At 36.8% G+C, this 27,820-nt stretch overlaps 1 protein-coding gene across 4 annotated transcripts; it reads right to left on the bottom strand.

Moving 5' to 3' along the window:
* Positions 1–2,286: 2,286 nt before the first annotated feature.
* Positions 2,287–26,791, bottom strand: LOC112049255 (multidrug resistance protein homolog 49-like). Of its 4 annotated transcripts, XM_052885249.1 has the most exons (21): positions 26,348–26,789; positions 25,606–25,660; positions 25,235–25,513; positions 24,013–24,113; positions 23,732–23,903; positions 23,010–23,181; positions 22,313–22,443; positions 20,657–20,878; positions 20,301–20,426; positions 19,726–19,929; positions 19,072–19,242; positions 18,664–18,850; positions 18,447–18,520; positions 17,592–17,858; positions 17,354–17,515; positions 16,798–17,001; positions 16,478–16,719; positions 15,732–15,891; positions 4,749–4,955; positions 4,500–4,646; positions 2,287–3,986 (listed from the first exon to the last, which is right to left on the bottom strand). In XM_052885249.1, exons 1-21 carry the CDS (start codon positions 26,416–26,418, stop codon positions 3,789–3,791), a joined length of 3,552 nt encoding a protein of 1,183 aa, XP_052741209.1. In that variant the 5' UTR covers positions 26,419–26,789; the 3' UTR covers positions 2,287–3,788. The 4 variants fall into 4 exon arrangements, 2 of the variants coding, with proteins under 2 accessions (XP_052741209.1, XP_052741210.1); XR_008251409.1 differs by lacking the exons at positions 2,287–3,986; positions 4,500–4,646 and having other exon boundaries at positions 4,866–4,955; positions 16,513–16,719; positions 26,348–26,791; XM_052885250.1 differs by lacking the exons at positions 2,287–3,986; positions 4,500–4,646; positions 4,749–4,955 and adding an exon at positions 15,325–15,630 and having other exon boundaries at positions 26,348–26,774.
* Between the last annotated feature and the right edge of the window lie 1,029 nt (positions 26,792–27,820).

Here is a 27,820-nt window from a genome sequence, read left to right as displayed (position 1 = left end):
AATTAACGAATTTAATTCATTAATCAGTTTAATAATTTTATAAAATGGTAGATAAAAAATTTATATCTACAATTGGGATTATGACAATTTTTTAAATCATATAGATTAGGTATACTTCATGTCTTGAAATTAGATATATTAGGTATATACATTAGGAGTATGCTAATAGTAAAGCAATTTTGTAAAAGTAACAGGGTATCAGCGATCATTACTTTCGGAGCTACAGGGATTTAAAGCGTCAGATTTGCGGCGCTGCTGCGGATTCCTGAAAAACGCCCCATACAAAATGGCACGAATTAATGACGTCGTTGATCACAATGATCGTTTTATTATATGTATGGGTGCCCAAAACAAAATTAATAATACCTTTGATTTTTTTGCGTTTATGTTTATAGTTTATAGTATTAAAAAATCTCATTTTTAACGTAACTTTATGAATTTTCATCTAATTACGATAAAATATTTTTTTAATAGATTTTGAAATTTTATAATCTTATTTACCTATTTTGCCAATATCCCGACAATCTTTGCCTTTTACGTATAAATTAGTTAACTTTGACCTTATTTACCCGAAAGTCTCATAAAAATCAATATATTCAAACCTAGTCATCATCCTCATTTAATTTTCATGTCAACGTCGAGGTCGAGGGATTGATATTTTACAGTTGATAAACCCACGACTAATGCACGTCACTTCCCCGCACGATTTCACACCCGCGCAGTGTTTTCCACCTGTCGCCCGCATATCATGGGAGTGTTATTAACGAACTTGCCAAATGAACTTCATATTTTTAAGCATCACTCTCAATATTTCACTGTAAAGTTAAGGTTGCCTGGAAGAGATCGCCATGAAGGGAAAAGGTCAAGTGTTTACTAGCGGACGCCCGCGATTTCGCCCGCGTGAAAATCAATGTAAACTTTCAAGTCCTATTTCACTACTTTAGGAATTGATTTTTTAAATCACGATATATTTCGTATTTTTTTATGATTTATGTACAAATTTTTAAAACTAAAAATGAAGGACTTTCCATACAAACTATCAAGCCCTATTTCACCACTTTAGGGGTCGAATTATCAAAATTTTTGAATCACATTATATTTCGTATTTTTTTTTGATTTATAAACAAAATTTTAAAACTGTAACTCTAAAAATGAAGGACTTTCCATACAAACTTACAACCCCTATTTCACCCCCTTTTATTTTATTTCCGCAATAAAAAAGTATCCTATTAAATTAAATAATGTATCGCTATGTTCCTAGCCTACTTTATGATTGCTTTAACGTTGTGCAATCGTTCAATTGCGTCATTGCGTCATCGTTATTGAATGTAAAAAATTTGTAAAAACACATACCTAACATTTAATGATAAAAAAACAACGTAACCCGCCGCTGTGTTTTACGAGTATGTATTCTAAATAGTGAAAATAGATAGGTAGGTATTGTAAAATGGTGATAACAAAAACAAAGAACCCTGCCTGAGTTTGTTGTGAGCTACTCTCGGACCAAGGTGCGTTGGAAACCCTCGTAAATTTTAAGTATTCGACTTTACTTATCACCATAATGCTTTTAAACTAAGTCTCATTCATTAACAACCCATATTCGGCTCACTATTGAGCAATAAGCTCCTCCCAAAATGAGAGGGGTTAGGCCATAGGCAATAGTCAATAGTCCACCACGTCTGGCCCAATGCGGATTGGCAGACTTCACACACGTAGAGAATTGAGAAAATTCTCAGTTAAGCAGGTTTCCTCACGATGTTTTTCCTTCACCGTTTGAGACACGTGATATTTGATTTCTAAAACGGCTTTTAAATTGGCGTAAGCCTATAATTGTTGTCCTTGAAAATAGAAAAAGTCTGAAAAGGGAAAAGAGTTCTTAGTCTATGGTACGAATTAAAGTCAGAAACCTTTGAGGGCTGGGGTGTTATGTGAACCTGAAGTATAATAAAACTGATTTTGAATTATAAATTAGGGTGGCATTGATACTGTACCACCGTGAGACAGATTAGGCTTCCCTACTGATGGCTTTTTATAATTATGATACACTAGGTCGTAGTATTATTTTTATAGTAGCAATAAGAAAACGTGAAAAAAATCCCTATTTATGGTAATCAGCTGTTTACAGCGAGTATTTTCTGACTGTGGCCCAAGTATAGATTATAACATTTTAAAATTTGTATCTTAGAACGTCTATGTTTAATTCAAATAGGTACAAGCGTCTTATTGGATAGCGTAGGCACACAAAGAAACCAAACACTAATGTTTTGTATTGATAAAAAAACAGTAAACTATAAAACAAATTTATTCTTTCATAAATTAGATAAATAAGAATCCAAAGTACAAACACGAAACACAACACTATTTACATAATATTGAGTCAACAAATTAATATTATATTTTTAGAGCTGTACCAAATATTGCATATCAGATAGAAGACTCTATTGAAAGCAATTTGTACAAGTTGTATTTTATCTATACTTATAATAAATCTGTAGAGAGGTCAATTCTGTACATGAAATATATTTCCAAAATAACTATCAGGGGGTGATTAGTGATCGATACTGATGCCAAAAATGCAATCAGTAAAATTTTTGTCTGTCTGTCTGTCTGTATGTTCTTTATAGAAACAAAAACTACTGGACGGATTTTAACGAAACTTGGTACAATTATTCTACATACTCCTGGGCAGGTTATAGTATACTTTTCATTACGCTACGATCAATAGGAGCAGAGCAGTGAAGAGAAATATTGAGAAAACGGGAGAAGTTACTCAATTTTTTAAATTTCCGTCGCGTGTACAGCCTTAATGGTTAAAGCAACATAGAAATCATGTATGACAGAAATGTTCTCCTTAAAATTATCTATAAAAACACAACAGCATATATATGTCTATCTTTTATGGTTGACTCACAATAGCACGTGTAACTCCCGATAGCTTAGCAGTTCGGAGCTTTCTAATTAAATTTGTCTACTCTTATGTTTATAACACTCATCACTCATACCTAACTAAAAAAGTTTACATTATTACCTATTCAATAAAAAAAGAATCATAAAAATCGGTAAAGAAACACCAAAGTTATACAAGAAAGACGCTAAGCCATCGCGCGTGCATAGTAATTCATGCTATATGGATTATTTTTGTGTAACGGTTGCCGCGCTCGACGCGATTCGCGGGGGGGGGGGGGGGATAATAGGTAGGGTAGGGGTAGGGTAGGGGTAGGGGTAGGGTAGGGTAGGGTAGGGGTAGGGTAGGGTAGGGGTAGGGCAGGGGTAGGATAGGGTAGATAAAAGTTTACAACGACTTACACGCGGACGAAGTCGCGGGCGTCCGCTAGTTAGCAATAATTACTTTAAAGAGGTCGAATTGTACAGAAGTGTACTCCGATAAAAAATGAGACGTCACAGGACGCCTGGCAGATGTGAAACATCGACATTATTTTGTAAATTGACTTAACAGATGAGATATATCATCATATAGCATGACGACGCGTCGCCACGGCATGCGTTGCCACGCCAGAAATCGGTTTTTAGTGCGGCTATAGATGTTTCATATTAATAATTTCTTAACCTATTTACAGTATTTATTTAGAAATTAATAATATTATTTGGTCAATGCCTAGTCTTGCTTTTGAGAATAATATTGAGTACTAACTGTACATGGCTGAATTACATTTTTTGATATCAGAGTTAATTTAAGCCATGAGTATCATTATTTTTTCCTTCGCCTAGTTCATAAATTACATAAAAGTGAGAAGCTATAACTATCACGTATATTGCACATAACGAAATCAAGTATTATATCCTCGTCTATTCAATTTGTAATAGAGTCCCTTGAGCTGCATGAGCTCTTTGTGCGTGCCGCGCTCCGCCACCAGTCCGCCGCTGAGCACGCAGATAGCGTCCGCGTCGCGCACCGTGCTCAGGCGGTGCGCGATGAGCACGCACGTGCGCCCGGCCTTCGCGGCGTCCAGCGCCTCTTGCACTACCTGACAAAATGTACAATGTAAATATAACATTTATATTTTAAATAATACTTATTTTAATAAATTGCCTGACCCAAAAAATACATAATAGTACAATCCTCAGTTCTAGTCTTGTCTTGTCGGTTGTACTTTTAATTTTAGCCTATCAGTTAAGATGTACCCAACGTAAAATGCCGATTCAAAAAATAACCGAGTTATTTAGCAGTAAGCCAGATTGCATAAAACTTGGTATTGTGGACTTTTTTCATATTTATTTCTTTTTTTTTTTAGTTTTTCAACAATGTCAATAAAATACAAAACACTATTAACAATTTATAAAAACAAAATTTACCCTCCAGCTGCGGGACATACATGTGCCCAAGCAACCGGTGATCAGCGCTTCAGAGTGAGGAACCTCCTCACAATACGTGTCGTCTTATGAATAACTGCCTTCTGTATCCGACCCTTGATCCATCCAGCATTTAAGCGAAAGCTTGGACTTATTGTTTCATTAATATTTATGCTACTATTTATTACCTTTTCACTTTCTGTATCTAATGCACTCGTAGCCTCATCAAGGAATAGTATTCTAGGCCGTCGTATCAGAGCACGTGCAATGGCTATTCTCTGCTTTTGACCTCCAGATAGTTGTGTGCCTTTCTTACCAACATTAGTTTCATATCCCTGCAATATCAAATGAATTTTAATATGTCAATTCAAACTGTTTGATTTATACTGATATTGCTAAAAAAATAACTTTACCCGATGCAAGTTCGTGGTACTTACCATCGGTAACGTAGTGATGAATTCATGAATATTGGCTTGTATTGCGACTTCTATAATTTCTTCAATGCCAGCTTGCCTGGTGTTGTCTCCATAAGCTATGTTTTCAGCAATAGTTCTATCAAATAAGACTGGTTCTTGTTGTACAAATCCTATTGTTTGTCTCACATCATCTAAACGAAGCGTCGGCAGAGGGATGTTGTCTTGAGCCTAGAAATCAGAAAAGCATTAACAATCATCCATCATAGCCTTATATACTGAGCTTCTGTTTATCTACAAAGAGAAGGGTTAGGCCTTGTATATTGTGAATTTTATGTACTTGTTATCGACGCGTTGCAACGACTCCGCCGCATTTCAATTTACATGTTTTTAATAAATAGATTGATAAATAGAAAATATGAAAATAAATGTACTGTATAAGTAAAGTAACAATAATAATAAGATTAATATAAACTAAAAATACTAAAGTCAAATTGGCAGCACTGTCTAATTCTCTTGACATTATGGGAGTGCGCGTGTGGTGTATGAATTAAACTCCCATAATTAATATAAAAAGGTATATTTAATATTTGTACACGGAATAGAACTAAAAATAGAATGTACAAACTAAATAACAAAGATGAATCGAATGCGTATGTGACGCATTTATGACGTTGAAATGAGAGCCGCGATTTAGCCGTAAGCGTGGTAGCCGGTTAAGCCGTTTAACGTACTCTGGCCTAGTGGGGCCAAGATTAAGTATTTATAATACTTTACAAACAAAGGATTATTGTATCCCGAAATATAACGGCTGTCATTGGAGAATCGAACTGGCGCCTATGCGTCGAAACTCCTGTCGAATTGTTATTGGCTAAGTGTGAGCACTTAACAAGGGTTGACATTCCATCGGCGTTACGTAATTCTAACACAAAGGAATGTTGCGTGGGTTTTGTACAATGCAGCTTAAAGAGTTATAAATAACTTACAATTATTATATAACCTAAATATTAATGCATCGCCACAACATCTTGTCGTACCGCTATTGGTTCCCGCCAAAAGCGGTGAGTTGCGATTGGTCCCTGCTAAAAGTGAATGTTTGTAATAGAAAATATGGTGGGCTTTCCCTCCGATAATTTTGGTTGTTGAGTGTCGACTGTCGTCTGGTACACAAGTTATAGTATTTCATGTTTGAATTTAAATTCCATGTATTTAAAACTGAAGAATTAGGTTGTGAAAGTGTTGTTTATAATATGTATTCGAAATATAATTAAGTGAGCTTGGTGTGTAATGAGTGGCTAAGTATACTTACTGTGAAGTGATGTTATTATTATTATTGTTAAATGTTTAATTAATATAATTTTGTTACTAAAGTGCTCGTCTTATTGAGAGTATTATTGTATACTATTACTGATTGTATTATGTTCAAAGTATTTACTTTACAATTTCTCTATTGTCTATACGAAGAATAGAGAAGTCATATTGTATTGCCTAAAACTATAAAATAATACATACCACTATTCCTTCATCGGGATCGTAATATCTTTCGAGAAGTTGTATAATAGTGTAACGTCGTGGATTTTAATTTTGGGTGGTCAAATTTGGAATCTCTAGGTTTGTTTCGAAAGGCAGCGACATCGATGAATGTCGTAGAGATTACGAGGTTCGCTGCTAGATGGCGCTTATATTAAAGTGCTCAGACAAATAAATATGGACAAGTAGTTGGAGCTTTATAATCTGTATATAGACTTAATATATGGTTAGAGGTATTCCACAAGTAACGAAAGGTATGGAATCCGAAACCGACTTTAAAAACAAATGTCACATATTATCTGTGCAATTTGTTGATTGTACTCTGTAAGAAAGATGAATCGGTAACTTTATAGCTTTGCTATTGGTGAGGTTTTTTATGAAGAAAGTCCCGTTATCTTCTCGTTATATACTCGGGCACGTTCGAGTTTTTTGCTTTTGGCTGGCTGAAATTTGGAGACATGTAGTTGACTTCCCAAAACATTAAATTTACTTAGAGGCAGTGATGTAAGATACTTGTTCCGGTCAACCATAAAAATTTCCCGTGAGATGTTAAGATGGCTACCTACTGGGAACTAGGGCGGGATATCCTTTTAAGGATGGGAATGTAATATATTCTGAACTTAACCTAACCTATATACGTGACCTAATGTAATCACACTTCTTCTTAATACAACCACGTTATTATGTAGAAACGTAGATTGGTTGTAGACATTTGAAACGCCGGTTCTGAAACCTTTGGTCATTCTTGGAACATTTTTATGGAACCTGAGTTGACTATTACATTTAATCATTTGCACGCGTCGAGTAGCATGCTGTTAGCGGCGTAAATCTTGGAGGTTCGCTGGCCGCCAGACAAAATGACGGACGGATGAATGCAACAGCAAGGTCAGCGACCGCGTGGTGTCAGCTTCCATCATAAACGTCAGGTCGTACCTATTCTTTCTTTTGTTAAATGGAGTCATGCTAAAACTTCTATTTTTATATATTGTTTTTTTTAAAAGGATGCGTTACATTAATTGTTGGTGGTGATTCGGATATACCGTTCAGATTACAATAAGATTTAGAGATAACTAGACCTCTTTCGTGAGTGTTTAAAATGCAACGTGTTTGTTGTCCCTTTAGTATAAACGTGTGTAATTGCTAAGCGAACTTAAATGGAATCATCCTTGTGGATTTGGCTGGTAGCGATGTGAATTCATAACTTCTAGTGCGTTGTTCGACGGACCCACTTTAAATACCTAGCCGTGGCAGTGGTTTGGTCAACAAAAATCCAAACGCTATATCGACACCATCTAATCCCCAAGGATTGGTATAATAAAACAAATATTTGAGATAACCACTGTTTATTTACAAAGTATGTACAAAGTAACTTAACATTTAGGAAACCTGGTTTTTTTTTATGTAATTTAACCCATTAATATTTTGTCCTTTTAGGGTTTCTCAAGGGTTTAGCATTACTTTTATATTGTAAAAAAAAAAAAGGTTCATCTAAAAATATAGAAGCCAAATACCGGTGATTACTGTAAAAGTGTTTTTTTTGTTTACTTAACCCCGCATCCTCCTACGGGTATAGATCCGAAAGCCAGAATCTCGGTGGTAACATTTGAGATTCTGGTCTACAAGCTGTATGTTTGGCTGGTGACGCACTAGAAATTTCATCCAAATCGTTTCACAAAAACCGGCACAAACTATAAGGCTTGCAGTGGCGCCTGGGGATTTTTTTATTAATCCTAAAGGATCTGTACAACGTGGGAGAGAAAAGGGAATAATAGAATCATCCGAACACCACTCTAACAATATTTTTTTTTGTTTTCTGTTCCAATTTCTATTACTATAAGATTTTGTTTCAGCATAAGCTTAATATAAAATAACCCATGATCATTTTTTTTGTGATGGTGTATTTGGCATAGTTAGTTATGTTTATAGAGAAATTTAATTACTGAATTTTTAGTTATTATTGTTATTTTAAGTAACTCAATATTAATTTAATGTTTTAAAAAATAGTTGTACCATCACCAATAAATAATGTCAGGTCATAAGGAAATACAGTTTCACTCTTTGAGGAAGGATGAGCTGGTATACGAGGTCTCGATCAGATCCGAGACTCCGGGTAGTACTGTAGATGAGCTTAGGAGGCAGATGCGAGGCCTCATGATTGAGTGCCCCTCGACTGCCATATTAGAAACAAATATAGACAGCAACACCGAATTAGTAATAATTAATGATAAGTTAAATGAACTAGCCACAATTATTGAAGGATGGGGAAAATCAGGTGATAGGGGATCTATAGCAAGGGCAGAGGCCCTAGCCTATCACCTGTTTCATAGAGTAAACAGATTGAAGGTCGACGAATCAGCTAAGGTTTCAGCCAAGGTCGGGGAGGCCAGACTGAGATTAGGAAAATTTATTGCAATCATTGAAGCGCCTGGAAAAAATGTTTCAGAACAATTGTCTACATCTTCTAAGCCGTCACCTTCAGCGGAGGCTTCGGAAATAGAGTGCTCCGGGGACAAAAACCTGGCGAAGTGGAACCTAAAATTTAATGGCTCCACCGATCCGCGCTCCTTCGTCGAACGAGTGGAGGAGCTTCAGCTTTGCTACGGTGTCTCTGAGGCTAAACTCTTCAGGTCGGCGGTTCAGCTGTTTGAAGATCAGGCACTACTCTGGTACAGAGGTATCAGAGATCAGGTACGCTCTTGGTCTGACCTTAAAAATCTTTTATTAGAGGAATTTGACCCCGTCGATTATGACTATAGGTTGCGAGGAGAGATAAGATCTAGGACGCAGGGGGCTGAAGAGCCCGTGCATATATATTTTTCTATAATGGCTTGCTTGTTTGCTCGGCTGAGGACTTCGATGTCCGAGGTCGAAAAATTAGAAATTCTATTACACAATGTACGCCCAAAGTTTTCGCAGCAGCTCGCGTTGACAACCATTTCATCCATATCGCAGCTGAAAGATGCATGCAGGAAACTCGAAGCGGCCAGTCAAAGGGCCACACAATTTGCTGAGCCCGGCCGTTCGAATTCTATTTTAACTCCTGAATTTACTTATAAAAATAAAAATAAAAATGTGGCATATTTGGACAACGAACAAAATTTTCATTCAAATCAGGTTCATAATGACCAGGGTCGTTATAAACAACATAGCAAGTTGCATCAAAATCGGTTTTATAACAGCCAGGGTAAATATGAACATGGTAACCCTCACAACAAAGGACGGGTTAATGATAATGACCAAACCAGGGCAGGGCCGTCACACACTGGTAACAAATATAGAAACCAGCGGTTAGTGAGGCATAACGTACACTGTTACGGTTGTAAAACCCCTGGGTACACGAAGTTTACGTGTCCAAAATGTAACAAAGCGGCTACTAGTCCAAAAAACTAGTCTGCTCGAACGATGCCAGCATAAATAAAAAATTTAAAAAATTAAAAAGTTTCGGCACTTTGGCATCTGTTCGATTTCAACCAAAAAAGAATGATATTAGGCCTTATCTTAAATTTAAAGTAGTCAACCTTAAAATTTGTGGTCTACTTGATTCAGGAGCATGCATCTCAATACTAGGTAACAACTCTCACGAAAACTTCATCAAAATTGGTTTCAAGCTAGAAAAATTTAGTAATATCTCCTGCACCGTGGCAAATGGTGTTAAGCTGGAAAGTATAGGTTACATGTACCTACCAATAACATGTCATGACACTACCTGTGCCATTAAATTTTTTGTTATACCTACAATAATATCGGATATAATATTAGGTATAGATTTTTGGAGGGCATTCAATATCGCCCCAGAGATACTAGACTGCATTGACTATAAGTATCAACCAGCGAGCTTCTGCGAGACTTTGAGTACGAATAGGGTAAACACTATTCAGTCTTTGGAAAATCTGTCAACCGAGCAGAAAGAACTAGCAAATGCCATTATAGGGAAATTCCATGACATCTCTTTTGAATTAAAAGGTCTTGGTAGGACGTCCTTAATAGAGCACGACATCGACACAGGTGATGCTCTACCCATTAGGGTAAAACAATATCCGCTATCGCCGGAAAAGAAGGTGGCGTTGCAGGAAGAGTTAAAAAAGATGTTGGCATTAGACGTCGTTACTCCCAGTGAAAGTCCGTGGAACAACCCAGTTATTTTAGTCAAAAAGGCAAATGGTGATTGGAGGTTCTGCTTGGACTGCAGGAAGCTAAACGCAGTGACAAAGAAGGACTCGTATGCTATACCATACATTCCTCAAATACTTGATAGTTTGAAGGAGGCCAAATTCCTGTCGACTATAGATCTGTCATCTTCATTTTGGCAGATACCTCTATCAGAACGTTCACAGGAAAAAGTGAGTTTCCAAATTGAAGGGGCAGGATTATTTAAATTCAAAGTTGTGGCCTTTGGACTTTGTAATGCTCCGGCGCGGCAACAAAGATTAATGGATAAATTAATAAATCAAAACTTTTGTAGTGACGTAGACAATGGTTATGTTTTTTGTTATATAGATGACATTGTGATATGTTCATCGGATTTCTCTACTCACTTGTTGTTGCTAAATAGAGTCCTGGATAAATTAAAGTCAGCTAACTTGACAGTGTCTTTTGACAAATGCAAATTCTTTAGGGAGTCAATCAAGTATTTAGGTTATGTAGTTGATGAGTTTGGGTTACATACGGATCCTGATAAGATCTCTTCAATTTTAAATTTTCCGACCCCAACCACAGCCCGGGAAGTAAAAGTATTTTTAGGAACTTGCTCTTGGTACAGGCGATTTATTCGTAACTTTTCAACAATTGCAGCACCGCTGAACAAGCTGACCAGCAAAGGGAGGAACGCGCCGAGGTTCCAGTGGAACGAGGCAGCTGACAAGGCCTTCTCGTTGCTAAAAAATGCATTGGTGTCAGCTCCAGTATTAGCAGTTCCTGATTTTAGTAAGCCTTTTACTGTCCATTGTGATGCTTCGTCGTACGGTTTGGGGGGAATGTTGTCACAGATGATCGAGGGTCACGATCATCCGATAGCTTATGTTAGTAGATCTTTAAATAAGAATGAAAGGAACTATAGTGCTACGGAACGGGAGGCCCTAGCAGTCATATTTGCAGTCGAAAAGTTCCAAGCGTACTTAGGAAGTAGGAAGTTCACGATAGTTACAGACCATTCGTCTTTAAAGTGGTTTTTGAATTTGGAAAATCCTTCTGGTAGGTTAGCTCGATGGGGTTGCCGACTGTCTCAATTCGATTTTGAGATAGAACATAGAAAAGGCACAGACAATGTAGTTCCTGATGCTCTATCGCGACTCATGAAAGTTGAGGCAATCCATGCAACGTCTGATACACCTACCTCAGGTATGAAAGATGAATGGTATGAGAGGATAAAAAATAATTGTGTTTCTAAACCTACACACTTTCCAAATTATATGGTTAAAGATAATATTTTATTTCGCTTAAGTAAAAGCAAGTATGATCTAATAAGCGAGTTTGATTGGAAAGAGGTCATTCCAAAAGGTTTGAGAAACAAAATTATAAGTGAGAACCATTGTGAACCAACAGCTGCACACCTAGGTGTTTTTAAAACACATAGACGCTTATGTTTAAGATATTTCTGGCCGGGTATGTACAAAGACATAGAAAATTTCGTAAAATCATGTGACGTATGTAAAGCATATAAACATTCTACACAAGCAGTCCCTGGTTTGATGGGGAAACCAAAGGTATGTTCACGTCCCTTCCAAGTAGTGAGTTTGGACTTAGCGGGTCCACTTCCACGAAGTAGGTCTGGATACACATACCTGCTAGTAATAACGTGCGTTTTCTCTAAATACACTCTACTATTTCCGTTACGCCGCGCAACATCAGCGTTGGTGGCTAAAAACTTCGAAGACGGGTTGGTCCTGGTACATGGAGCGCCGGAGACGGTAATCCTGGACAACGGAACACAAATGACCGGTTCCGAGTTCAGGAATGTCATAAAGCGCTACAACGTGCCAAGGCTTCACTATACTCCTCGTTACACTCCGCAAGTAAACCTGGTAGAACGCTACAACAAAACAATTATGACCGCTGTAGCGTCGTATGTAGAAGAGGATCATCGAACCTGGGACCTAAATCTAAGAAAGATCCAGTTCGCAATAAATAGCGCGATAAATGAATCGACTGGGTTTTCACCGTTTTTCTTAGTACACGCCCGTGAGCCAGTGATAAACGGAGATTTCTACTTAGATACGCAGAGTGAGTACAAGGTAGCTATGCCACGTGATGAATATGCTGGGAAGTTTGGATGCATGGAGGAGATTTATGATAGTGTTCGCAAGAAACTTCTAGAGGCACACGCTAGGAACGCACAATATTATAACCGTAGGCGAAGAAATGCTAGATTCGCAGTAGGGGATTGGGTATGGAAAACCACATATACACAAAGTGACGCGCAAAAATTCAAAATGGCAAAGCTTGCTCCTAAATACGAAAAGTGTAAAATAGTCAAAGTATTGTCACCACTAGTATACGAACTAGAGAGGAAAGACGGTACAAAAATAGGCTCTTGGCATATTAAAGACCTAAAACGGTAGACTAACTCATATATTCGTCCATAAAGTGTATAAATACTAAGTTAGGTACTTAAACACACAAGAAGAATGGTAAAGTACACTTATAAATACAAATAGGTTACTACAGTTTGATAGAGTGATGAATGAAAGGTCAGTATAAATGATGAGGTAGGTGTGTATTAGAAATGGATGGATCAAGTTGGATTGGGTTAGTCGGAAATTCCTGAAAGGTGATTAGAGAAATATTATTATCACGCTATGAACAAAATATAGTTCGTGAGATATTTACTGTGCTGTGTTTAACACAGAGACGCTTTGTTCCCAGAGATCTGTTAGCAATCGTTGTGCTAGGAATTATTCCCAGACTCTGGGCATTTATTATGGAGTCATATGAACTCATTTCACATGGAGACTCAGTCCCATGTTGGTATATGGTATAGTGATAACATGTATTACAGTTTGAAATAGGCTGTGTTAGATCAAGCTGCATGAAGCAACAAGATCGTTTATGATATTTTCATAAGTTATTCTCCAGTAGTGTTGTTTAGTTTTAGAATTTCTTATAGAGTTAGGTGGGCGTAGTTTAAAGAAGATAGTGAATAATTTAGGTGATTGAACCTAACATTATAATAGGTAGCCGGAAATTATTGTTATTAGTTGCCGACGAGCAAAAATAGATAGAGTTATTATGTTTGCTATTATTTTATGAGAGTATAAATTCAAGATGTAAAATAGAACCAGGCATTTTTGTTACAGCAAAGGGAAACCGGAACAAGTATCTACATCAACGTTAGTTATAGTTTAATTTTAGGTATCATCGGTATTTAGGTATATATATTTTTTTTTCTTTTACTTATATTTTCTTTATGTAGTTTAGATGAGTGTTTTATTCCATTATCAGTGTTAGCATAGAGTGTTTTTTTTTTTTTTTATAACGTCGTTACAGATGATTGCTTCTTAGAGCGCTGAGGGCAGCGAAAGTTTTTTGGTAGCAAAAAACTTCTACTATTTTGGGGGGTATTGTAACGTCGTGGATTTTAATTTTGGGTGGTCAAATTTGGAATCTCTAGGTTTGTTTCGAAAGGCAGCGACATCGATGAATGTCGTAGAGATTACGAGGTTCGCTGCTAGATGGCGCTTATATTAAAGTGCTCAGACAAATAAATATGGACAAGTAGTTGGAGCTTTATAATCTGTATATAGACTTAATATATGGTTAGAGGTATTCCACAAGTAACGAAAGGTATGGAATCCGAAACCGACTTTAAAAACAAATGTCACATATTATCTGTGCAATTTGTTGATTGTACTCTGTAAGAAAGATGAATCGGTAACTTTATAGCTTTGCTATTGGTGAGGTTTTTTATGAAGAAAGTCCCGTTATCTTCTCGTTATATACTCGGGCACGTTCGAGTTTTTTGCTTTTGGCTGGCTGAAATTTGGAGACATGTAGTTGACTTCCCAAAACATTAAATTTACTTAGAGGCAGTGATGTAAGATACTTGTTCCGGTCAACCATAAAAATTTCCCGTGAGATGTTAAGATGGCTACCTACTGGGAACTAGGGCGGGATATCCTTTTAAGGATGGGAATGTAATATATTCTGAACTTAACCTAACCTATATACGTGACCTAATGTAATCACACTTCTTCTTAATACAACCACGTTATTATGTAGAAACGTAGATTGGTTGTAGACATTTGAAACGCCGGTTCTGAAACCTTTGGTCATTCTTGGAACATTTTTATGGAACCTGAGTTGACTATTACATTTAATCATTTGCACGCGTCGAGTAGCATGCTGTTAGCGGCGTAAATCTTGGAGGTTCGCTGGCCGCCAGACAAAATGACGGACGGATGAATGCAACAGCAAGGTCAGCGACCGCGTGGTGTCAGCTTCCATCATAAACGTCAGGTCGTACCTATTCTTTCTTTTGTTAAATGGAGTCATGCTAAAACTTCTATTTTTATATATTGTTTTTTTTAAAAGGATGCGTTACATTAATTGTTGGTGGTGATTCGGATATACCGTTCAGATTACAATAAGATTTAGAGATAACTAGACCTCTTTCGTGAGTGTTTAAAATGCAACGTGTTTGTTGTCCCTTTAGTATAAACGTGTGTAATTGCTAAGCGAACTTAAATGGAATCATCCTTGTGGATTTGGCTGGTAGCGATGTGAATTCATAACTTCTAGTGCGTTGTTCGACGGACCCACTTTAAATACCTAGCCGTGGCAGTGGTTTGGTCAACAAAAATCCAAACGCTATATCGACACCATCTAATCCCCAAGGATTGGTATAATAAAACAAATATTTGAGATAACCACTGTTTATTTACAAAGTATGTACAAAGTAACTTAACATTTAGGAAACCTGGTTTTTTTTTATGTAATTTAACCCATTAATATTTTGTCCTTTTAGGGTTTCTCAAGGGTTTAGCATTACTTTTATATTGTAAAAAAAAAAAAGGTTCATCTAAAAATATAGAAGCCAAATACCGGTGATTACTGTAAAAGTGTTTTTTTTGTTTACTTAACCCCGCATCCTCCTACGGGTATAGATCCGAAAGCCAGAATCTCGGTGGTAACATTTGAGATTCTGGTCTACAAGCTGTATGTTTGGCTGGTGACGCACTAGAAATTTCATCCAAATCGTTTCACAAAAACCGGCACAAACTATAAGGCTTGCAATAGTGCTCTTGCCGCAACCACTGGGACCCACCAATGCAATGGTTTTATCCTTCTCAATGTCCAGATCGAAGTTTTCAAGAACCTTTACTGATGGGCGCGTTGGATACTTAAATAATACGTTTTGTAGACTTGCATTTCCTGTTCCTTTCTACAAATTTTACAGATACCATTTTGTACATCGATTAGGTAACATTTTATAATTTAGTTATTGTTAATTAGGAAAAAAGAATTGTTGTGAAAAATACTTACGAAATTTTCTGACGATGGTGTTTTAGGATTTGTAATTTTTGACTGTCGATTTAATAGTTGTATGATGCGTCCAGCAGCACTCAATCCCTTTTGGAAATCAGGAGCATACGCAAAAGCAGCCGCTGCATTTGAGGAGCCCATAATAAGTGTCTCTGCTGCTCTAGAATTTAATGTGACAAACAATAAATTACAGATTACCTCACTCACCTACGTCGCATGTTACTGCGATACGCTAATTTTTACTACCTAGAATGACGTCAGGAGGATTATTTAGTGAAATTCAAAGGTTTAAAATTAATTTCAACCGCTAAGCTTTAAAAGACTTATCAATATAATCTATATTAAAATAAAAAATGCGAAAGTAAGTGAGCCTGTCTGTTACCTTTTCACGGCTAAACGGCTTTGGAGCAAAACATAGGGTACTTTTTGAAAGTTTGTATGGAAAGTCCTTCATTTTTAGAGATTACAAATAAATCATAAAAAAATACGAAATATAATGTGATTCAAGGATTTTTAAAATTCAACCCGTAAAGTGGTGAAATAGGGGTTAAAAGTTTAGATTGATTTCCACGATGACGAAGTCGCGGATATAGAATTATACCTTAACATTGATACAAAATCTAAAAGAAGACAATATATAAATACAAAGTAGGAGCACGGAAACGAGACACTTGGCTTATCTAATCCACAAGCCTCCCATTGCTGTCATAATTAACTGAAATATCAATATTTAGAAAAGTACCTACTTAAGTACTACGCCATAGTCAACGTTGTGGTATACCATCAAAGTTCCTCCGTAGTACAAGGACGCAGAATATACGAAATCATAGATTCCTCTTGATAATCCAAAAATTAGTCCACGCATATGAGTTGCTTGTCTAGCAATTTGAAGTGCTGGTTTCAGTTGGCGGGCATACTCTTCGACGAAGAAGTCTTCTTTACCCAGAGCTGAAACTGTGCGTACGTTAGCAACTGCTTCTACTGCAATCTGAAATTCAATAATTTATTTACTAGACTATACCACCGTATGATACGTCATTATTTGAGTACATTTGTGTTTCATTACCATAGAACTGGATTCCATTGCTTTTGCAATTCCCTTAGATTGTTTAGATACCAATCTTCCTTCCACATATGTAATGGCAATCAATAGTGGCGCGAATGATAAGACAACAAGCCCTAAACGCCATTCATAAAACATAGCAGCTGCGGTAGCGAATAATAATGTAGTGACAGATTGTAATATTGTTCCAATTCTTTGACCTGTCGCCTGGGGAGTGCAAAAGATTTTTAATAAATAACTCAACACAAACTCTAGGTAAATATTATAGTTTGTATTATTTTTACAATTTTGTAAATTGTTAGCTTTAAGTTCTTAAGTTCTTCGGATAAGGGGGCAGTCTACTGACTGCGTCATGTAAGGATTAACTTTAAGTTTTTAATAGTAGTTAACTTCTCTTCTTTTCGAATCATTACTATTATTACTATTTTACTCCGTCATCTCGCCAATTATAATACAAATAGATTCTTACCTTTTTGGCAAAGTAAATTATGTTTAAGAAATATTTTTTCGAAGTTGTGGGTAAAAAAATGCATTACGCTATAAATGGAGATAATCTTACTGCATGTACAGAAGCTGCTTCGCCTGAAAGGCGTGCGCACAGGCATCCCGTAGAATTGCTCTTATCGTCAAAATAACCAATTTCTTGTTGAAGTAGTTTTTCAAACATGAGCTTTTTTAACCTTGTCGTTAAATGTTCACCAGCCAATGTGAACAAAAATGTCTGAAACAATGTAACATTATTTTAACGAATATTTTGTTTCGTCTATAACGTTTTTCTGTTATAAAAAGTTACATACCATTAATAAATATGCAATACCAAATATTATTCCAATGCCTACAAAGGTGAATGCATATTTTCGTATTTGGGCTTCAACGAAATTTGTATCTGGATTAGAAAGTACCCCGACAAAGTTTCCAAGAATCAAACCGGACGTTGGGGCTGAAAATCCTATCACGACGGAACAAAAAGTAGCCATGGTTATAGACTTCCACTCTGGGGTACTGAGTTTTATCACAGCGGAGAATGGTGCTACTACAGTTTCATCAGGACTTTGCTTCTCTTCCTAAAATAATAATCAAATGATCAATATATTCGATTCTTCGTACGAGTTCATAATTGGTATATGGCTTACTGGTGTATATGATTCATGGCTGGACCCTATGGCTAATTTGCAAAGGATCGGTTTAATCGTTCTTGCGATAAAAAAGAGCACACAGCTAGACTGACAATAGTTAATTAAGGTCAATATTAACTAATTAATATCTAACATTTTTAGCTTCCTTACAATATACGAGTCATATTTCAATAAAAGAACTATAAACATTAACGCAGAAATAACAAGGATATTTGTAATTTTGTTTGAACGCCCATACAAATCTAACGATCAGCCAATCAACGACGTCATAAATTCGTGCAATTTTGTATAGGGCGTTTTTCATGGATCCGTGGCAGCGCGTAAATCTGACCCTTTAAATCCCTGTAGCTCCGAAAGTAATGATCGCAGATATCCTGTTACTTTTAGAAAATTGCTTTGCTATTATTAGCATACTCCTAATTTATATACAATTTAAAAAAACTGTCATCATCCCTTGAGACAAAATAATATATGAATGGACGGATGCTACTGGTTTACACAAGCGCAGGTACTTACCTCTACTATTTCTTCAAAGTCGTCTGTGCCTTGTTCCATTGATATATTTCGCTTAAAATTGACGTCGCTTATAGCTGCAAAGTAATTATAATAGTTCATACTCGTATGCATATAGAAATCCAATTAGGCATGTCATCAAATCTATACAAAATATGAAGATCTTTCACTTGAGTTATCCATTAGTTTGTTTCTTTATTAAATAGTTGATTGTACAAACCTGCATCAGGGGTCTCGGGACTTGATTGTAACATTACCATATCATAGTAGTAGCCTCTTTCAGACATCAGTTCGTTGTGGTTTCCACTTTCAACTATCATGCCTTCTTTCAGAACATATATTTTATCGACATTTCTAATTGTTGAAAGCCTGTGGGCAACAACTATTGTAGTGCGACCTTCACTGGCCTAAAAGTATTTATAATCATACAACACAAACAAGAAAGTACGTCCGTACTAAAACAATACACTTTTGTGCTAAATGTCTAGTACAGACATTTTTAGCACTAATTATTAAAATTAGATTATTGGATACGATCAAGAAATCGGTTTCAGACAGCAAAACTGCTTTAAAATTCAACGTGGATGGAGTCCGCTAGTATTTTTCAATATCATAGAATTAATCTTACCCTGTCAAGTGCTTTTTGAACTTTTGCTTCTGAAGCTGTATCAAGTGCGCTTGTCGCTTCGTCTAGCAAAAGAATAGATGGATCTCGAATAATCGCACGCGCTATTGCGATGCGTTGCTTTTGTCCTCCGGATAGTGATGCACCTCTTTCACCCACCAGTGTGTTATAACCCTAGAAATATGTGACTGATGATATGAATGATAATCTGAAAAGTTTCTTCTTCTATTTTCTAATTTTTACTAGGTTTCAGCTGTAGAGTTTCAACCGCGTCCAAGACATGAAATATAGACACGTAAATATACCAGAAGGTATATGGTTGAGAAATATACTGTATATCCATAGGTTCTCCTTTCAAGCACTATACCATCTTACTCTATAATATTATCCTTAACACAATGCAAGATAATTGTTTTGTGTTAACTTGGTGTTGAAAATGTTTCCTCATCGTAATATTTGTCCCGATTTTCATAAAACCTTAAATAAAATGGTAAAAAAACATCATTGATGAAAATCGTATGATATTTCTTTTTGAATAAGCAAGTGTGTGTTTATTTATTGTGATATTGAAAACAATAATTGTATATTTGTAGGAAGTTTCGCTTTTACGAAGCATAAACTTTGATCTTGATGAGATAATAAATCCAAATTACATACCAATGGAAGATTTCTAATAAACTCATGTGCGTTTGCAAGGATCGCTGCACTTTCAACTTCAAAGTCCGAAGCGTCATCACGCCCGTAGCGAATGTTTTCCTGCACCGTAGTGTTGAACAGTACTGGCTCTTGTCCAACTACACCGATTTTACTGCGCAGCCATTTCACTGATACAGTACGGATATCGACTTCATCTATGGTTACCTAATAACACAAGAGTTAATAATTATGATCACCCCCATCAACATCATTATCACAATCGTCATTGTCACAGACATATTTTTCATCACCATCGTCATCGTCAACCGCAAGCCACTTCTCTCCTTTACGGGAATTTGGAGTTGACACAATGTAGATTACTGGACTTAGGGATTACAATGTTTAAGTCTGCAACGATCAACGGTCACGATCATTAAATATTCTGATAGAAAATTTAATAATACCTACCATATAGATACCAGATCCTTTTAAGATAAAAGTAACTTAAAATAGTCTAAAATTCTTTTTGAAGATGTTTTTACTGATGGCGAATGTTAGAAATTGTAAATCGCGCTAAAGAATATAGTTATACATACGCTTCCATCAATGACGTCATAACATCTGGACAGTAGCTGGATGATGGTCGACTTGCCGCAACCTGAATGCCCCACCAGGGCTACGGTTTGACCACGTTGCACGCTGAGGCTCACCCCTTTAAGCACCTGTTTCGTATGTCGTCGTCATTATTATAAATCTATTTTAATGGCTTACTCCTGACAGCCGACAGGCATCCTCACTCTGATAAGAGAAGGTTTTTGAACCGACCACACAACTTCATTGTAGATCGGTGGCCATCAGGCGTAAAATATATGAATAAATACAACAATTTCATTTGAAAACTAGCAAATATTACGTAAATAAAAAACTTCATGAAGAAAACAGATGGACTTACCGGCACATCGGGTCTAGACGGGTAGTGAAACACGACGTTGTTCAGAGAAATGTTTCCATACATGCTGTCCATGTGCACGCCTGCGTCTGAGTTGTTAATCTTTGGGACGTTATCAATTAGTCTGAATATCTGCGCGCCTGCGCCGGTCGCAGTGCCGAATGTTTCCATTAGGGGAGACGTCATTTCAAAGTTCATGGAAGCCATCATTATTCCAAAAAACACCTTAAATATTTACACATTTTAAAAACCAATTTCATAATTTTTCAGACCCAAGTTCACAATAGAACTTAGGTCGTTACCTGAAACGTTGGGTCGTTAGTTTATATATCTTACCTACTAGCCCAAGATGTCGCCCCCTTGGAAACGTTTACTATACAAACAAGTGTTTTTACTGGATGAAATATGTCATAACAATATTTCATCCGTTAAAACGTACTGTTTAAATCAATTCAGCATAAAATGTTTGCAGTTTGGCTTCGAAAAGAACAAAAGCATTGAGGTTGCTGTTCTAGCACTCACAAACAATATAATAGACCAAAAGTTTAAATAAAGGTCACAGTTTTTTTGATCATGCAAAGGCGTTCGACACGGTACCTATTCACATCCTATTACTCAAGTTGGAAGGAATGGGTATTCGCGGCAATCAATTGAATTTTTTCGTAGTTACCTTACAGATCGAATTAAGATTACAAAAAATGATAAATACAAAGAGTGACGAGCTACAATTAACATATGGCGTTCCGCAGGGCAGCATCATAGGGCCGCTTATATTTTTCATCTTCATAAATGATCTTTCTAACCTACGTATACCCAAAGCGTAAGTAACCTCCTTCGCCGATGACTCTGCGATTAATTTTTCCGGCAAAAGTTGGTCTGTAGTCCAGAACATCTCACAAAGTGGATTCGATCAGGTATACGGCTGGACCCATTCTTTGACGATCAATATTTAGAAATCAAAACTGATCACGCAGATATACTCCGAACATAGCTTGTTCTATCGCCCGCTGCGTGACTCTGAGCCTTCTTGTGAGGCCCATAGTTAGCGATTAAGTCTCGGAACCATAGCTCATCACTGGCAACACGCACTGTTCAAAGACTTTTGTCTTCAGGTACTGAGAAATTTCAGACGAAAAGATATCGCGGAGTTTCCCGAATACTGCCTTGCCGAGTTGGATTGTTAAAATCAGAGCCATAGATTACTCCTACAATACCACAACCTTATGCTTCTTCATAATAGGTATTAGTATAAAATTATAAGTATGCCGTTATACGGTCTAATTATATTGAGCATCGCCGAAAGGTTGCCTGTTTAACGGTGTTCTACAAGATATATTACGGGGAGTGCGCTCAGGAACTGTTTGATCTTGTGCTACCTTCGCCGTTCTACCACAGGACTGCTAGGCATCGCAGAGATCTACACCGCTACGTCGTCGATATTCCTCGGACGCGTACTAAGTGGTTTAGTTCCTCTTTTCTTATACGCAATGCAAAGATGTGGAATGCTCTTCCAGTTTCCGTTTTCCCCACCACTTATCTATCAATCAAGAGTGAATAGGCATCTTCTAGGCAAGCGCGTTCGACCTTAAGTTGCATCATCGCTTACTATCAGGCGTGATTGCAGCTAAGCGCTTGCTTATACAAAAAAAGCTTACTTACTGCCAGCATTGTCTCCACGTCATATGTTTTGGGTTCGTTTATCATAAGTTTATATCCTATCCAAAAGGATAAGGCGTAAGAACCGTAAATATAGAATTCTTGAAGGCCTATAAATATTGCTACCAAAAAACCTGAAAACGGAGTACAATTATTTTCAACATCATCATCATCATCAACCCATATTCGGCTCACTGCTAAGCACGATCTCCTCTCAGAATGAGAGGTTTTAGGCCAATGCCACCACGCTGGTCCAATGTGGATTGGCAGTCCTGACGCACGTAGAAAATAAAGAAAATTGTCAGGTATGCAGGTTTCCTCACGATATTTTTCCTTCACCATTTGAGACACTTGATATTTAATTTCTTAAAATGCGCAAAACTGAAAAGTTGGAGGTGCATGCATGCCCCGGACCGGATTCCAACCCACACCCTCTGAAGTCGGAGGCAGAGGTCATATCTGGGCTATTACTGGGCTATTACTGGGCTATTACAGTTATTATACTAGTAGGCATTTAATGAAATAAGTACCTCTATATACATACATGCATTATCTAAATAATTATATTTGTGTCTGAAATTTAATTATTCGTAAGTATTTCAATTTGCCTTCTGAACCAAGTTTGGCTTTTCATAGTAAACACAGCCAAAAGAAATAAACAAAGAATTTGTAATATACTTAATTTCTTAATTGTTTCTACCTTTCTTAATGTTGACACTCCTGGCTTCAGCCAAAAGTTGATCATATCTATCAATCTCTTTCTTTTGTCCGCTGAAAGCGTAAACAGTTCTGATGGAAGAGAACACTTCCTCAACTACTGCCCCTGCCTTGCTTGACAACTTCGCTTCCCGCTGCGATAGCTTAGACGCGATCTAAAATTCAATCAATTCTTTTAAAGTTACAGTTATAAAAATTTATGTATTGATCATGAAAACAAAATACCAAATGTAATGTGATTTAAGAATTTTTAAAATTCAACCCCTAGTGGTAAATAAATGGCTGTCCGCTAGTCAAATCATATATGTAATCATGTATGTATAGTTCAAAGCTAAAGTGGTGTAACAGGGAAAAGTTTTTTAAAAATCTATTTAGTAGTGAAATTAGCTTGAATTTGGACATTATGAATTGTACCCTCATTGTATAGAGTACTATATTATTAATATTACCTACTAAAATTATAGAATACACTATAAACTAGTAGATGCCGCGCGGTTTCACCCGTGTGATTTCCGTTCCCGTAAGAATAAAGGGATAAATAGCCTATAGCCTTCCTCGATAAATGGGCTATCTAACACTGAAAGAATTTTTCAAATCGGACCAGTAGTTCCTGAGATTAGCGCGTTCAATCAATCAAACAAACAAACTCTTAAGCTTTATAATATTAGTAAACTATAAATTAAAATGTGAACATAGCAAACATACCCAACCTGAAGCACCAAATAGGCAGAACGAGACCGGAAATAAAACTAGGCAAAGTAGAGCTAGTTTCCATCCTTTTATGAATGCCATTATAACACAGCTCAAGAAAGCGGCCTGGTAGAAGATAAACTTTTCCAATTTTTCTCCTATTCCGTCCTCTAGTTTGACAACATGACTGGAACACGAAATTGGGTAATGTAATTGCGAGATATGGCTTTTCTAAGAGAATATTATAATAAATAAAATTATAATATACATCATATATTACTATCAGGGACACTTACTCGGACATCTTCGTAGCGAAGTCTCCAATTTGATGAGTATCAAAGTATTCGATATCCTGATACAGAACAGCTTTCAAATATGCTTGTCGTATTCGATAAACCTGTTGAGTACCACAAAATACATACAAATATATACAATATACATACAATGCATTATTTTTGAGTTCGTCTATACGCTCAAATCGCTTGTAGACCAGGGATTGTTTTTTCTGAAAATTTCCAATTTTGAATTCTATTACTGAGTTAAGACGTATAGAGATTAAGTAAAATATTTTTAATGCCTTATTGGCCTAACTTAAATAGAATTTTATGATCAACACTATCAAATGCTTAGAACAAATCACAGAACACACTATAAGCATTCTTAGAACTCTCCTAGGCGTCATTGATGTTTTAAGTGTTTAGCGCCTGTGTATTGTTCAGAATAAAACAAATTACTTAACTGAAAAAGATATAAAACTTAATTTAAAATTATTTTTTACAAAAACTTGCACAGCGTCTAAATCGGCATACCTTCTCCAATCCTGTACCTACTAAGTTGAAGTTTTACAATTTGTCTAAAACACTGCTGAGCTCAAGTCTCCTCTCAGAATGAGAGGCGTTAGGGTTCATTTACATGAGCAGCAATTGCTACCGACGACTGCCGTTGATCGTTGAGTTTTAGGAAGGGTCCCTATTTTTTTTGAAAATAAAATGTTCATAAAGAATTCAGGGATATCGTGAAAAGCTACGCTATCCCTGAGGGCAACAGTGAAAGAAAAGGTACGAGGCGAAAGTCTAACTGAGGTATTAGCGTCGCTTTAGGCAGATAAATGACGTGTCGCCGTTATGTCATCGGCTGTCGCTGAAACGCCGTCGATTGCAGTCGGCGACGTTCCGTTGGCTTGCCGTTGGCAACATGCTGCTCGTGTAAATGAACACTTGGGCCAATAGTCCACCACGCTGGCCCAATGCGGATTGGCAGACTTTCTTTGCCTGATTCTCTGGTATGCAGGTTTCCTCACGATGATTTTCCTTCACCATTTGAGACACATGATATTTAAATTCTTAAAATGCACACAACTGAAAAGTTGGAGGTACATGCCCAGGTCAGGATTTAAACCCACACCCTCCGGAATCGGAGGCCGAGGTCATATTCACTGGGCTATCACGGCTCTTACCACGCCCTCACTTATTTTCTACGCTTTTATGTTGCGCTATACGTAGTTACACGTATTCTTACCTGATTGTACGCTGATGTATTCATGAGGACGGTACCGATATATGAAAGGACCATTGTAACACCACCAACAAGGCTGTAATAGATAGCAAATGTTTTTGCTGCGTGAAGAAAAACTTCCACTTGTGGTGTACCATCATGGACTGATCTTCCGAAGTCCACCATACTTTGAAGATACGCAGCAAATAATAACGTATTTACAGGTACTGTGCATCCACATATGACCGCGGTTATTATCGTTATAAATATGAATAACTTGTCTGTTAAGGATGCAAATCTGAACTGAAAGTTAAAGCAAAGTACTTTAATAATAAATTTAATTTCTTTTTAATTTCAACAAAAACAAAAATGAAATTATAAAGACATGCACTTACTAATGTAAAATATGATATGCTTGGAATGTCTTCATCTTCTTTGGTATCCGTATCACTGGAAATTGGCAAAATGTAAACATTAACTTGAAAAAGGGCAAGTGCAAAACGCAGTAGGTCTACCCTATTATCAAAATAGTCTTTTATCCGGCTTAAAAAATAATTATAAACATGGTGTCCCGTAAACATTATCAGGCTGGCATCAAAGCCTACTAAAATAACGCAATATTTATGATAGCCGAAATTTTACGGTTGTTAAGTTTAGACTATTTTTTTTTTTAATGTTTAAAAAATAGTCCAGTTTTTTAGGAAAAACTTACTTTGCAGTAGAAAAAATTAAACTTTCATTTCTTGAAACAACTATTAAAAAATAATTACCAATTATAAAATCAATGCATAAGTATTTTTTCAGCACTCAATGGTAAACTAAACTGCACAAAAGGTAAGGATTTGCGTATTTTGTACAAAAATCAAAATAACCTAATATTTCGGCTAATATATATTGCGTTACTTTAGTAGGTCAGCTATCATCTTGTAAAGTATGTCGAAATATTTACAGGACACTCTGTATAAAATGTAAAGTGTACCCAGTATTAGTGATACCCTCTATCACTAATAACTCCTAACTTGTTATTTAACTTAATATTTCATAAAAATCAATAGTGCAAACACCAAACCTACATTGATATATCTACTTAACTTAAAAACAAGAACTTTCACTAACTCCATCTATATGCTAACTCACCAGATATTTGCATCGGTTGATTCATTTCTCAAAAGCGCCTCTGTCTCGTCTGTGGTGTAATTTTCATTCATGTTAGATTAGAATTTAGTGTGTTTTGTTTGTACAACGCGTGCGGTGTGCTATTAACAAAGTGCATGACTGCAGGATAAATGACTTGTCTCCAATTATATACGTGTTTATATACACTATCAATATAGGTTTCTGTTTCCTTTTATCTATAATCTCTATCACTCCTTACATACGAATAGGTACACGCGTGAAATAGGTACTCCAAATTCACCATCACAAGTAAGTAATATGCCGGTTTTTAGCTTCGTTAATATTATCCATTCCATCATCATTTTACTTCTCACCATAAAGAGATATAGAGAATAAATATTGTGTAATTCTATTTAATGATTCAGTACTGTTATTTTTAACCGAGTTATTTCTGACGTATGTAAACACAAGGCGACCTAATAGTACTAAGTCTAATAGTAATGCGGGACAACATATTACATAACATTGTAATTCCTTTACTCTGACATTGTGTACCAGCTGTAACGGCATGAATCGGATCAGTTGGGTTCAAGGTAACTTTCGATGTAGGTAAAACTAGCTATGTTATGAATACTGGTTTTCCGCGTAAATTAAGGGCCATGACATACTAGGGCCGTGATAGCCCAGTGGATATGACCTCTGCCTCCGATTCCGGAGGGTGTGGGTTCGAATCCGGTCCGGTGCATGCACCTCCAACTTTTCAGTGTTGCATTTTAAGAAATAAAATATCACGTGTCTCAATCGGTGAAGGAAAACATCGTGAGGAAACCTGCATACAAGAGAATTATCTTAATTCTCTGCGTATGTGAAGTCTGCCAATCCGCATTGGGCCAGCGTGGTGGACTATTGGCCTTACCCCTCTCATTCTGAGAGGAGACTCGAGCTCAGCAGTGAGCCGAATATGGGTTGATGACGTACGATACATACTATGGTCACAGTATTGTCTATATTCTGTGCTACGGTGTCATCGGAATTAAGTGTAGACACTTCCAGTTTCTTCATCGCAAGTAACAGTCAAAGTAACGTCATAAATCAAAAGTGACGCTCTTATTCACTGAAAAATAGAGTCTTCTTTACTACTTTTACTGTTACTTTAGCTTTACATGAAGAAACTGGCTGTTAAAGTGTTTTTCAGGTAGCATGAGTACGGAGACAGTTGCTTGAATGACGTTCGTCTTTCGTTATTTTCGTCTTTAGTTATTCGTCTCACTGCTGAGCTCGAGTCTCCTGCCAGAATGGGAGGGGGTTAGGCCAATAGTCCACCACGCTGGCCCAACGCGGATTGGCAGACTTCACATACGCCGAGAATTAAGAAAATTCTCTGGTATACAGGTTTCCTCACCATGTTTTTCCTTCACCGTTTGAGACACGTGATATTTAATTTCTTAAAATGCACACAACTGTTAAGTTGGAGGTGCATGCCCCGGACCGAAT

Source organism: Bicyclus anynana, chromosome 14, assembly GCF_947172395.1.
Source record: "Bicyclus anynana chromosome 14, ilBicAnyn1.1, whole genome shotgun sequence".
Lineage (NCBI taxonomy): Eukaryota > Metazoa > Arthropoda > Insecta > Lepidoptera > Nymphalidae > Bicyclus > Bicyclus anynana.
This window is presented reverse-complemented; position numbering and strand designations above follow the sequence as displayed.

Coding starts and splice junctions, on each gene's coding strand:
- LOC112049255 (XM_052885249.1), bottom strand. CDS start 26,418: ATGAATGAAAATTACACCACAGACGAGACAGAGGCGCTTTTGAGAAAT. Junction 17,002..17,353: donor AAGCAGCTTCTGTACATGCA/GTAAGATTATCT, acceptor TGCACTCCCCAG/GCGACAGGTCAAAGAATTGG. Junction 3,987..4,499: donor TAGATACAGAAAGTGAAAAG/GTAATAAATAGT, acceptor ACATTTTGTCAG/GTAGTGCAAGAGGCGCTGGA.